Source organism: Carlito syrichta, unplaced genomic scaffold (genome assembly GCF_000164805.1).
Source record: "Carlito syrichta isolate Samal-C Ts95f unplaced genomic scaffold, Tarsius_syrichta-2.0.1 Scaffold314286, whole genome shotgun sequence".
Classification (NCBI taxonomy): Eukaryota; Metazoa; Chordata; class Mammalia; order Primates; family Tarsiidae; genus Carlito; species Carlito syrichta.
Genome location: NW_007258382.1, coordinates 611,706 through 623,498, shown reverse-complemented (window position 1 = coordinate 623,498; position 11,793 = coordinate 611,706). Strand labels below are relative to the sequence as shown.

At 38.6% G+C, this 11,793-nt stretch overlaps 1 protein-coding gene across 8 annotated transcripts in view; it reads left to right on the top strand.

Annotated features, from left to right (window-relative positions):
- The first annotated feature begins 596 nt into the window (after positions 1-596).
- CUNH15orf41 (chromosome unknown C15orf41 homolog) overlaps positions 597-11,793 on the top strand; it is a 240,435-nt gene continuing 229,238 nt past the window's right edge. For 6 of the 8 annotated variants that reach the window (XM_008071303.2, XM_021719166.1, XM_008071300.2 and 3 more), the window contains exon 1: positions 603-958. In XM_008071303.2, the coding sequence (XP_008069494.1) occupies positions 858-958 (101 nt within the window). In that variant the 5' untranslated portion in view covers positions 603-857. Of the gene's footprint in view, positions 959-11,793 lie in introns of all 8 variants that reach the window. The other 2 variants (XM_021719167.1, XM_021719168.1) reach the window with 1 other exon arrangement.

Here is an 11,793-nt window from a genome sequence, read left to right as displayed (position 1 = left end):
ACACGATTTCAGTTCTAGAGCAGCTAATTGGAAGGCGTGCAAGTGACAATTCTGTACTGCAGGCTGTTTGATGATGTCGGATTTGTTATGTCTGTTTCCCGACAAGGACAAAACTGCCTTTCACACGATTTACGGAAGTTGCAGGACCTCCTCAGCACAAGTCAAACTGTGTTTACAGCGATCCTAGTAGGTTCTCCCATTCGGTCACGCTCGCAGAGGGGAGAGGGGCTGGTGGAGCGGAGACAAGAGTTTCTTTGCAGGCCGGTCTCCGCTGGGACTGCGCTGAAACCCGCGCGTTTGGAGACGAATTCAAATCGCGCGCTTTAGCTGTGGCTTTTCGGGGGCTCCAGCTGAAGGATCGCGGGGCCTCCGTGAGACCTGCCGCCCGGCCTGTGCGCCAGGTTCCTGGGAGTCTAGTACCTTGGAGATTGTGAACTCCACGGGAACCCCTTATCGATCCCGGGTGAGCGCTGCCCGGGACAGCCGCCGGCTGAGACTCCGGCTCAGTGCCCTTTCCCAGCGAGGCGGGTACTTCCTGCTTTGCTTGCCCTTAACTGACATGGCGGCTAGTTGCCTTCGGGTGGGCCCACTGCGGCTGCTCAGTAAGCAGAGCTCGGGCAATCCGTATACAGCCCGCCCCCGCGGCGGAGGTGCCGGGTGAAGCCTGCGACCCAGCGAGTAGCAGCCCCGCCTTTGCCGCTAGGAGTGTGCTTTCACGGGGGGATCGGGGCAAACCAAGGAAGGCGAAGACCCCGGGCGTGCCTCTGTGTGCGTACCCCTCATTCCCCGGCACCAAGGCTGCTCGAGCCCTAGGGTGTTTTTTCCTTGCCCCGCTACCTTCTGGTCCCTGGCCCAACATGATACTGACCAAAGCCCAGTACGACGAGATAGCCCAGTGCCTAGTGTCTGTGCCGCCCACCAGGCAGAGCCTGAGGAAGCTGAAGCAGAGGTTCCCCAGGTAAGTGTCCATCTCTCCCCTCTCGCAGTCGCTTGCCTGCAGCGGCAGTGCCTGGGCCGCCCAGGCAGCGCTTAGGAACCACGTGTCACACATGAGTGGGGAGGAACACGAGTGTCAGGAGTTAGATTGTCAAGCGTGGAGAAATAGGTTTCTTCCTTAACCTGCTTTCTACACAAAACTCCTAACCAATGAGTCCGTTGCAACCTTCCAAGGCTTTGCAACTAAACTCAAGGCAACAAACGTTTACTGAAAACTTGATATGTACTAGGTGATGGCTGCACCTAGTGGGTGCTCCACAAATGTCCAAAGGTTAATTGACAGATACTAGGAATGAATGATGGATGCCATCATTCATTCAAAGTGGAAATATGAATTGTAGATTCAAAAGGAGGCATTGGGGGGCCTCTTCCAAATGGCCATTTGAAACAAACAAGGGAGCACAGGCCTAAAGGGGCCTCATACTGTTGGAAGTGACTCCTATTATAGTCTGTGCAATGAAGTGGGTTCCCAATCCAGTCAGAGAGCTGGGTACCTTCGGGATTCTAGTCTCCACTCATTGGCCATTTGAACTACCAGATCTGAATGCTTCTATATATACATATGCATATACACACTTACACGCGTTTTTCTCCCCATATATACACACACATACTACATTTATATACATATATGTATATGTGTATATATTAAATATACACATTCCAGGGTATTTATACTTCCTTCCTCCCCCAGACACTTTTTTTTCCCAGTGATTTGAGGATTATCCAACTTTCTAAGAAAGGACTTTGGGAATTATTATGTAATATATAGTCCTCATTTTAAAGATGTGGTAACTGAGACCCAAATGTTATATGAAGAACCAGTTCAGGACAACCAGGTCATTGTGGTTATGCTGTGCTAAAAGTATAGAATGTTTATTTACTTTTTTTCTAATTGGAAACGAAGTCCAAACCTGTACCCATTTGTTTCATGGCACTGAGCTTGGTTATCTCTAATGGAGAGCTTCCCCTTCCTTCATGTGTAGCCCTTGAGCATACACCACCATAGAAGTATTTTCTTGAGGAAAGTGTGGTTATTGGATGGTTAATGGGTGTTAAAGTGCAAGCTGAAGCATAAGTTGAAGATCTTTTATGACTTCAGTTCTTTGGAGGACTCGGATTCCCTAGTTTGTCAAATGAAGGGGTCTCTTTTCAATAAGACTTAATGTAGGAAAATATTTTATCCTTATTATAGACTTTAGGATTTTGTCAGACTTGCTAACAAGCAACAAAATTGACAAACTGGAATTTAATTTTCTGTCATTAATTCTTTTCAGTTCTGTAAATGAACAGTGAATGGGTAAAGGCTGGTCAAGGGGATAAGTCAATTCTTTTGGGCAGTTTTAAGATAGAGCATACATTTTAATACTCTGCTCTCATTATATACATGTATAGTTTTTGTTGCTCTTTCGCCTTCTCTTCTCTTTCCCTTCTTCTTTTTCCCATAGCAAATTCCTTGCCTTCTCCCAGTACTCTTATCAATACTTACAAAAGGTTCCCTTCCTGGTGGGTACCATGCTGTCTAGCTTATTCTCTTATACTCTTTTCTTATTCATGATATAACCAATATTTTTCACTTTTCCCAAATACCATTCAGGAAATAACTAATTAACTCTTTCCACAGCAAGCTTTATTTAGAGAAGCCAGACTACTTCAAAAGAAGAAATTAAAGAAGTATTTAGTTGGTTGAATCCAAATTCTGTAAATAGTTTGTATTGGTGTTGGTTTCCTAATTTTCACTGTAGCCCTGATTTACCTTAAATGATTCTTGCAAAGGTATTGAACACCATTTAGGTGTTATAGTTCATTTTATCAGAGAATCAGTTGGGTAAGAACCTCAGAGAGAATTTCTGGTAGTTTAAAGAGGTTAAGTGACTTGCCAAAAATCTCAAGAGATATTTAATGGCCAAACAGTGCCTAGAATATAAGTTTCTTGATGCAGTTCAGAGTTCCATATTAAGCTGCCTTGACTAGTTCTAATATTAATAATAAATAGCTATTATTTTTTGGTGTGTGACTTTCACTTACAGTGAGTTTGTTTTTTTCCTTCTAGTCTTTTTTTTTCAGTACATTACTGTCTCTGCTCATATAGTGTATATCTTGCTTTCTCCCCAATATATTGTGAGCATTTCTCATCATAAAAATATCCTTCAGAATTTGTTTCAAATAACCAATCATATCATATTTTTTATGTACCATCCATTTTCTTGTTGTTGAACATCAAAGGTTTTCTTTAACTTTTTGATACAACTTTTTTCACACATCTATAATGCCAAGAGATAACGCTTATTTTCTTACTTTAGACTATCAGAAGTGGGGAAAGGCCATATTATCAGTTTTCAAACTTTTGGGTTTATACGTCCCTCTGCACTCTAAAAAAGTATTGAAGACCACCAAGTAACTTTGGTTTATGTGAGTTACATCTTTTGATATTTGCCAAAATATAAATTAAAATTGAGAAATATCTAAAAATATTTACTTATCAATTTATTAAAAAATAGTAAACTAATTACTTGTTAACATATTTTTATGAATGATAACCATAAATTCAAAACTGTAGTGAGAAAATGACATTGTTTTACACTTTTGCAAATCTCTTTGTTACAGTATGTTATTTTTATTAAAGACTATGAAGAAGCTCCAGCCTCAGATAGATATGTAGTTGGAAAAGCAATGAGAGCCGGGCTGGGTAGCTCAGCCTGTAATCCCGCACCTTTGGGAGGCTGAGGTGGGTGGATTGCCTGAGCCCGCGGGTTCGAGACCCGCCTGGGCAGCGAGACCTCATCTCTACAATAAATCAAAAAATCAGCCGGGCGTGGTAGTGCGCGCCTGTAATTCTGGCTACTCGGAAGGCTGAGGGGGAAGGATTGCTGGAGCCCAGCAGGTCGAGGCTGCGGTGGCCGGGAGCGGCCACTGCACTTCAGTCTGGGTGACAGAGTGAGACTCCAACTCAAAAAAAAAAGCATTGAGTAATTTAATAGGCTTTTCAGGTCATCATGGCTATACTTGTTATTATATAAAACTCAACAAGTAGTATTTTTCTTAAAAGATTTATTTCAATTTGAAATTAGAGACCAGATCAAGGAACTTTTTGCAGTATGTTACGTTACAGTTCATTGGCCTGTTTTGAACTTTGAATGGATCTTTTGCTCATACCTGATTTTTACCATCATGCATTTCCATTTGTAAAATGTTGATTGTGAGTCATGCAAATCTTAGAAATGTCACCTTTGATTATACAATATCAAAAATCACGTTTGTTTGTATCATCACTTATCTCATAAGTCTAAGATTGGAAGCTGTCAAGCTTATATTATGGTGATGGATATGAGCTTTCTAGTATTTGAATTTTCCCTTGAAAGCTCAAATTTTATCACTGACAACGCACACTATCAGTTGTTTTCCTTGAAATGACAGTATCACATTATTTATTTTTGAGAAAATGTCTGCCGGATACTTAAATCTGAATAATCATACTTTGTTCATCATTTATTCAAGTAAAAATGGTGTTCCATAGAAAAAGTGGCTAGTTCAGCTCTCAAATAATCATGCAAGTGCTTTCCCTGGAGACAACCATCATACTTCGATGTGAGGTAGACGTGCTTTGTATTTACTTCCTATTTTGTCATACTGAATGTTAAAAGGTGTGTATACAATGGTTGAGGTTTAATAAAATTAGTACGCAATATTCTTAAGTGAAACAACCTTTTTTTTTCTTCCAAGAGTGTGATAGTGAAGAATACAGTGACTACTGGTGCAGCTATAGTGCCTGGCCTCAATTTGTGCTCAGGAGCTGGTAATTTTGCACCTTAGTGTAAATGACAACACAGAGCAAAGGCAAATAGTGTCTTATTATTTTAATGAAAATAGAAGTTTTGACCTTGCAGCCCCTGAGAGGATCTCAGGGACTCCAGGAGTCCACAAACACACTTTGACAGCCACTAGCTATTTCAAATCAAAGAGTATGTTTTGAATGATTTAGATGTGTATTGACAAATGACTATCAAAAAGATTGGACTTATTCTGTTACCAGTAAAACATGAGAGTGTCTCTACAACTTTCCAGTATTGAGTATAATTATAACTTAATCTTTAATATGTTGAATCAAGAGGATGTCTCATAACCAGCATTTTAAAATTATAATAGAGTATACATTTTTCCGAATGTTTTTGACCATTTTTCTTCTGGAATTACCTGCTTGGTATCCTTTGCCTAATTTCTATTGGAGTGTTTGCTGTTATTGTTTACTGACTCATTATTTACTGGTCTGCATATGTTAAGGATGTTGTTCCTTTATGTATCATATTTGTTGCAAATATTTTCCCAATTATTTGCTTTTAAATGTTGTTTCTGATATGCTTAACTTTTAAATTTATGGTTTTTTGTTTTGTTTTGTTTTAACATTTTTGCCTTTATGCCTAGGAAGTCCTTTTCTATCCTAACATATGAAAAAAATTTTTTTTCGGCTGGGCTGGGTGGCTCAGCCTGTAATCCCACGCTTTGGGAGGCCAAGGTGAGTGGATTGCCTGAGCCTGCAGGTTCGAGACCCGCATGGGGAGCAAGACCTCATCTCTACAATAAATCAAAAAAATTAGCCGGACGTGGTATCGTGCGCCTGTAATTCCAGCTACTTGGAAGGCTGAGGCAGAAGGATCGCCGGAGCCCAGCAGGTCGAGGCGGCGGTGGCCAGGAGCAGCCACTGCACTCCAGTCTGGGCCACAGAGTGAGACTTCAACTCAAAAAAAAAAAATTTTTTTTTTCATTTAAATTTTATTTTAGATTGTTTATGACTTGTTTTCTGAGGCTTCTGGGGTAGCCTCACTTTTTCACGATTTCTTTGTTTTCATTGAAATTACAAAATTACATGTTTTCAGGTCACTATGTTGAACTTGGTTTCAGAATCTTTCACTTGAAAGGGTAGGATTTTGTGATTTCCAATATCGTACAACTCCAAAATTCACCCTCATTCTATTCTTTTCTATTATGCAATCTTAAGTACAGTAGGTCATCATTTACGGTCATCAATAGGTCCTTGAAAACTGCAACTTTATGCATAATGATATATAGTGAAACCAATTTTACCATGGATTAAGAACCCAAGAGTTAAGTTCCTGTGGCATATTTCTGGTCTTAAAAACATTAGGAAACGATTAAATAAAAACTCAAAGTGCTTCTAATGTTAAACATTGAAATAAGTAGGAACTATACATACATTTAAGAAAGATGTATAAAAACAAGTAAAATAATTATCCAATTTTTGATGGTTCAGTGAGTGGTAGAAGTTGGAGTAGTTGTAGATCAAATCAAGGAATAAATGTTTGTAAGCCAAAAATTGTAAGGAGCACCGCCTACCACTATGCAGTTCAAAAACAAACAATAGCATTTGTGGGCTTGCTGAGTGCTTTCCCACTGCATCGTTTATTGTCATCATTTGTACGATTATCACATATTTTATGAATTTCTATTTTACAACCATTTGTATTCATTCCCTCATTAATTTTTGAATCTTCTTATTCCAGCTCAAGATCTCTAGTGGCCTGAACCCATCCCAGCTGCTCAGGGTACAAGGGGGACACCCACCCTGGACAGCACACCATCCTACCAAAGGGCACGCACACACACCCGCACTTGCTCAGACTGGGACAATGTAGACACACCAGTTCACCAGCACATCTTTGGGATGTGGTAGGAAACAAGAATACCCAGAATAAACTCACACAGACATGGGGAGAGCATGCAAGCTCCACATAGTCAATGGCCCCAAACAGGAATTGATTTCCTCCCCCCATCAATGTTATAATGGAACAATGTTGAATGAAATGATGTTATTCAAGGCCCTGCTGCAATGGGCCCTTTGGTCCCTAGAACATAGGTTGTATTGTATTTTAGTACTTGCTGAGGACACATTCTTTGATTTACATTTTCCAGTTTACTTCTTGGACCTTCTTTTTAGGTAGAAGCCTCCATTCCCAACACCTGTTACCTATAACATTATATTTTACATTATGATTTCCTGCCCAAATCCTACATATATGATTATATGTTATTCCTTACATATAGTTTTTTAAAGTATAAAAAACTATACTTTATTGGAATTGCACAACAGTTGGAGAATATTACAGAGAATTCCCATATACCCTTCATCCAAATTTCCTTAATGTTAACATCTTATATTACCGTAATACAATAGTCAAAATCAGGAACTTAATTTTAATGCAATATAGTTAATTAATTATAGATCTCTTTTTTAAACTTTGCTAGTCTTTTCACTAATGCTCTTTTTCTTTTCTATGATCACACATTGGATTTAGTTATGTCTTAAGTCTTTTCCAATGTGTGACAGTTTCTTGCCATTTCTTTGTCTTTTCGACACTTTTGAGGAGTACTGATCAGTTGTTTTATAGAATGTCCTTTAATTTGTGTTTGATGTTTCTTTTCTCATTAGATTGAGGGTAAACATTTTTGGCAAAAATAACCCCAAATCATGGTGTGCCCTTCTTAGTGTGTCATATCAGGGTCTATGACCTCATATGTCCTAGTATTGGTGATGTTAACCTTATTCACTTGGTTAAGGTGGTATCTGCCTTGATTTGTGCTCAGAAGGTGGTTGTTTTAAAGTTACTATTTTAGTTTTAGTTTTTTTTTTTTGATGCTTAAAGCTATTACACTGTAAAGTCACTGTTTATTTTAATATGTACTTTGCAGGAATATGTTTTCAGACTTTGCAAATATCCTGTGTTTCTTAAAATTCTTTTTCCCACTGACGTTAGCATCCATTGATGGTTCTTTCATGAAAGTTATTATTGGTATTTGTCTAATGGTGATTCTGTGTTTCTCTCTCCAGAATATTTGTTCAGTCTGTATCATCCATTACTATCATTTTTACATGAAACAATCTACCCTACAATCAGTTCATGATTTTCACTGGTATTTGCAGAGCTTTCCACCATAACAACATTTGGTCTATAACAGTGTGCTTACTATGTTTGTAGCACTGTTTGGATATTAAAAAACAAACAAACAAAAAAACTAGCACCTGTAGTCCTAGCTACTGAGGAAGTAGGAAGATTGCTTGGGCCCAGGATTTCAAGGCTATAGTATGCCATAATCACACCTGTACATAGACACTGTGCTCCAACCTGGACAATATAGTGAGACCCCAGCTCTAACATAACAAGACAAGACAAAACAAAACAAAACACAAGTAGTGTAATGTAGTAACTAATTTTGAATTGCTTGTTGTTTGAGGAAACAGTTTAAGACACATCCAATAGCTATAAATATTAGAATCATACAATGTTAGAAATGAAAAGATTTGTTAAATGGTTAGTTTAGATATGGTTAAGTAGTATTCCTATAGAAGATATACCTTTGCTGGAAATTCTTTTGCTGGTAGGCTAAACCCTTTGGCACAAATTTAATCTTCCTGAGTTCCCTTACCATGTATTAGTTATTTAGTTGCTGTGCTAGTGAATCACAAATCAAATCCTTCATACTATAAATTTTTAAGCAAACAAGTATCTTTACCCTATTGATATATCTTTGCCCTTAGAAATGCTGACTCAGGTTTTTCTAATGTTGCCTTCCCCATTTATGATTTTTTTTTTCCCTTTTGTCTTGGCTCACAACATCTCCTACTGTCTTCTTGGTTCACAGCACAGGCAACCATATGAGGGGCTTTAAATTCCTGTTCCTAGTAAAATCTCAAAAGCAGTAGTTAAAAACTTGTGTTGGCTGGTTACCTTGTACTTAAACCAAAATACCTGGTCATCTTGAAACCTTCACCTATCTCTCTACCAGAAAACTGGAGTTAAGGTTGTCTCTACTGTGTACTTACCAATGTTGAACTTAGTGATTCTTGATGGTGAATTTAGGAGTCCAATCTAGTGAGGAGCAGAGTAGCTAAGAAACTTGCTTGAGACAAGTACAAAAATTTTACTTAGCTTTTACACTTATTTGAGGTGGCTTGGTTTAATTTGGTGCTACCATTGACTAGAGTTGTCTTTTTTTGAACAATACCCTACCCTCAAACACATGATGCATTTAAAAATGTCTGCTTTTTCCATTGGGAGTCTTGTATTCCATTGTTCTTGCTTCCTATAACAATTGTTCTTGAGAATGACTTGGCTCTACCTCTATTTATCTGAGTCGCGGTTGTCTCACCAAAAAGGAAAGCTAAAGTCCAACAGCTAGAAGTAGAGGAAGCAGCATCCAAATTCAGGTAGAGGCTGGCTCCAGCATCTCATTCTCACTCTCCTACCTCTCCTTGTTCAGCTCCTTAAGACTGTGATGAGGGTTAAGTGAAGTAATGCTTTTGAAGCATATAAAACACAATTTTGCTTTGAAACAAAAGGCAGTAGATTTGCAGAAAATGAAAATATTTATGTGGATCGGTTGATTGTATGGCTCAATACATACGATTTGATTATCAGTTGAATACGGCACAGATATCAGACCTTTGCTTCAGTATATTTAATAGATCATTGGCATTAAAAGAAACATTTTTAACCTGGATTCACTGATTTTTAAGAATCATGGTGGAGCATTGCCATGTGTAATTAATTAATACTGTAGAGCTTGGTGTGCTTAATTGAAGTATTATTCCTGCTGGCCTTGTTTTCAATTTGTGGTCACTTTTCTACTCTTCTGATAATGTTGTGGTGGACCTGAGTTGCAAGAATAATGAGTGAGAATAGCTCAGAAAGCAAGAGAAAGTCTTTTATTGAAGTGGAAATCCTATTGATGGTTTTACCAAAGAAATATTAATTTACATAATTTTCAAAAATAATATTAACTCACACACTCAGCAAAGACATCTAGGTTTATTTCTGTATTGTTCATAAGACAAGGTAGGAATGTCTGAGAAAAGAATAGCATTATTTCATGTATTTTCTTTAGGAGTCTTTTCAGATGTAATTTTTTATTCCATAGGATTTCTGGGTGTTTTTTGTTGTTGTTGTTGCTACATTGTAGTTGAGCTTTAAAAACTCTTCTGAAAGGTTTTTGTTAATGTATGGGCCCTTAGCTTTTTTTTTTTTTTTTTTTTGAGTTGGAGTCTCACTTGTCGCCCAGACTGGAGTGCAGTGGCCGCTCCCGGCCACCACAGCCTCGACCTGCTGGGCTCCGGCGATCCTTCCGCCTCAGCCTTCTGAGTAGCCGGAATTACAGGCGTGCGCTACCACACCCAGCTGAATTTTTGGTTTATTGTAAAGATGAGGTCTCACTGCCTAGGCGGGTCTCGAACCCGCGGGCTCAGACCACCGAGCCTGGCTCGCCCTTAGCTTTGTAAAAGACATGCTTAGCTTTGAACAGATAGTTGTGCTTCTTTGGATTTGTGTAGCTGCAACGTGAGATGAGCTTGAATTCCTGCAAAGGAGTATTTGAAGAAAGCCTCAGATAATGTTATTCTGAGAAGAATCTACATGCAGATTATATTTCTTATTAGTTTTGGGGAAAGTTTTCATGTTACTAGAATATTGACTTCATTTTAAAATCCATATTCAGGCATCATACTTTAGTTTACTAAGTAATAACCCAGACCAGAATGATTGCTTGTGTAATAAAGAGGAATTATATATTTCCCTAGGAAAAAAAGATTCAATAAAATATAGGTTAATAATATTTTATTATTTAACTTTCAACGAATGTTGACTGAATTTACCATTATGTTTTTATTACACATTTTGTGCAATTTTGCCATATTAGTTGCATTTTCCTTAGAAACCAAACAATCATATATAAGTACTTCTCCAGAGTCTGAAAAGTGACTTAATATATAAAAGTCATGTACTACTGGTATGAAAATTATATAAGAGATAGGTAAAGAACACATTTTTCTTTATTTTGTTTTCAGTGGTCTTTTTATTGAAGGAAAATGTTTGCAAATGTCTGATCCAGGATCTGTTTCTCCTTCCCTCTTCTGCTGTCAAATTGCTTCTACAGTGAGCTGGTGTCCGATGAGCCCACTGATGCTGTGGGGGTGGAACTCCTAATAGAGTGATAGTTCTCCATTCTTAGGGAACACAACTGGTTTGTTTGGTCCTTGGATTTGAAACCAGAGTAGAGCAATCTGTGTTCCATGGATTAAAGATGGTACCTGCTGATCACAAATCCAACTCTTTCCTGGCCACTGTGGGGAACTAACACCTGCCTCAATTTTTCTTTCCTCTCTCTTTCCATCCCTACTCTTTCAAAAAGCATATATTTACGAGTTCGTAGTCTTTCCTCATAACCCAAAGCTTCATGCCAAGAAACAGTGAGTGATATGGCTTGTAACATTTTCTGTGGTATTTCTTGGCTAAGGGATGATCTGTTCTGTTCATTCTAGCTTCAAGACAGCAAACAGGCCAGGCGCAGTGGCTCACACCTTTAATTCTAGCACTTTTAGGGGGTTGAGGTAAGAGGCCAGGATTTTGAGAACAGCCCGGGCAACATAAAGAGACCCCCATCTCTACCAGAAAAAAAAAAGTAGCTGGGTGTGGTAGTACACACCTGTAGTCCCAGCTACTCAGGAGGCTAAGGCAGAAGGCTTGCCTGAGACCAGGAGGTCAAGGCTGCAGTGAGCAGTGACCATGCCACTGCACACCAGCTTGGGTGACAGAGGGAGACATCTGACTCAAAAAAAAAAAAAAAAAAAAAAGAAAAGAAAAGGCAACAAATAAAGTTCGTTTAACATAGTGTGCAATTCAAACTGTGACATGATAAATACCTGGGATCTCATTGAGATAACTGAGGGCTCTAATTTTTCATCCAAAGTAAAATGTTAAAATTTTCAGAATTTATTTCTTTTATGTGTTT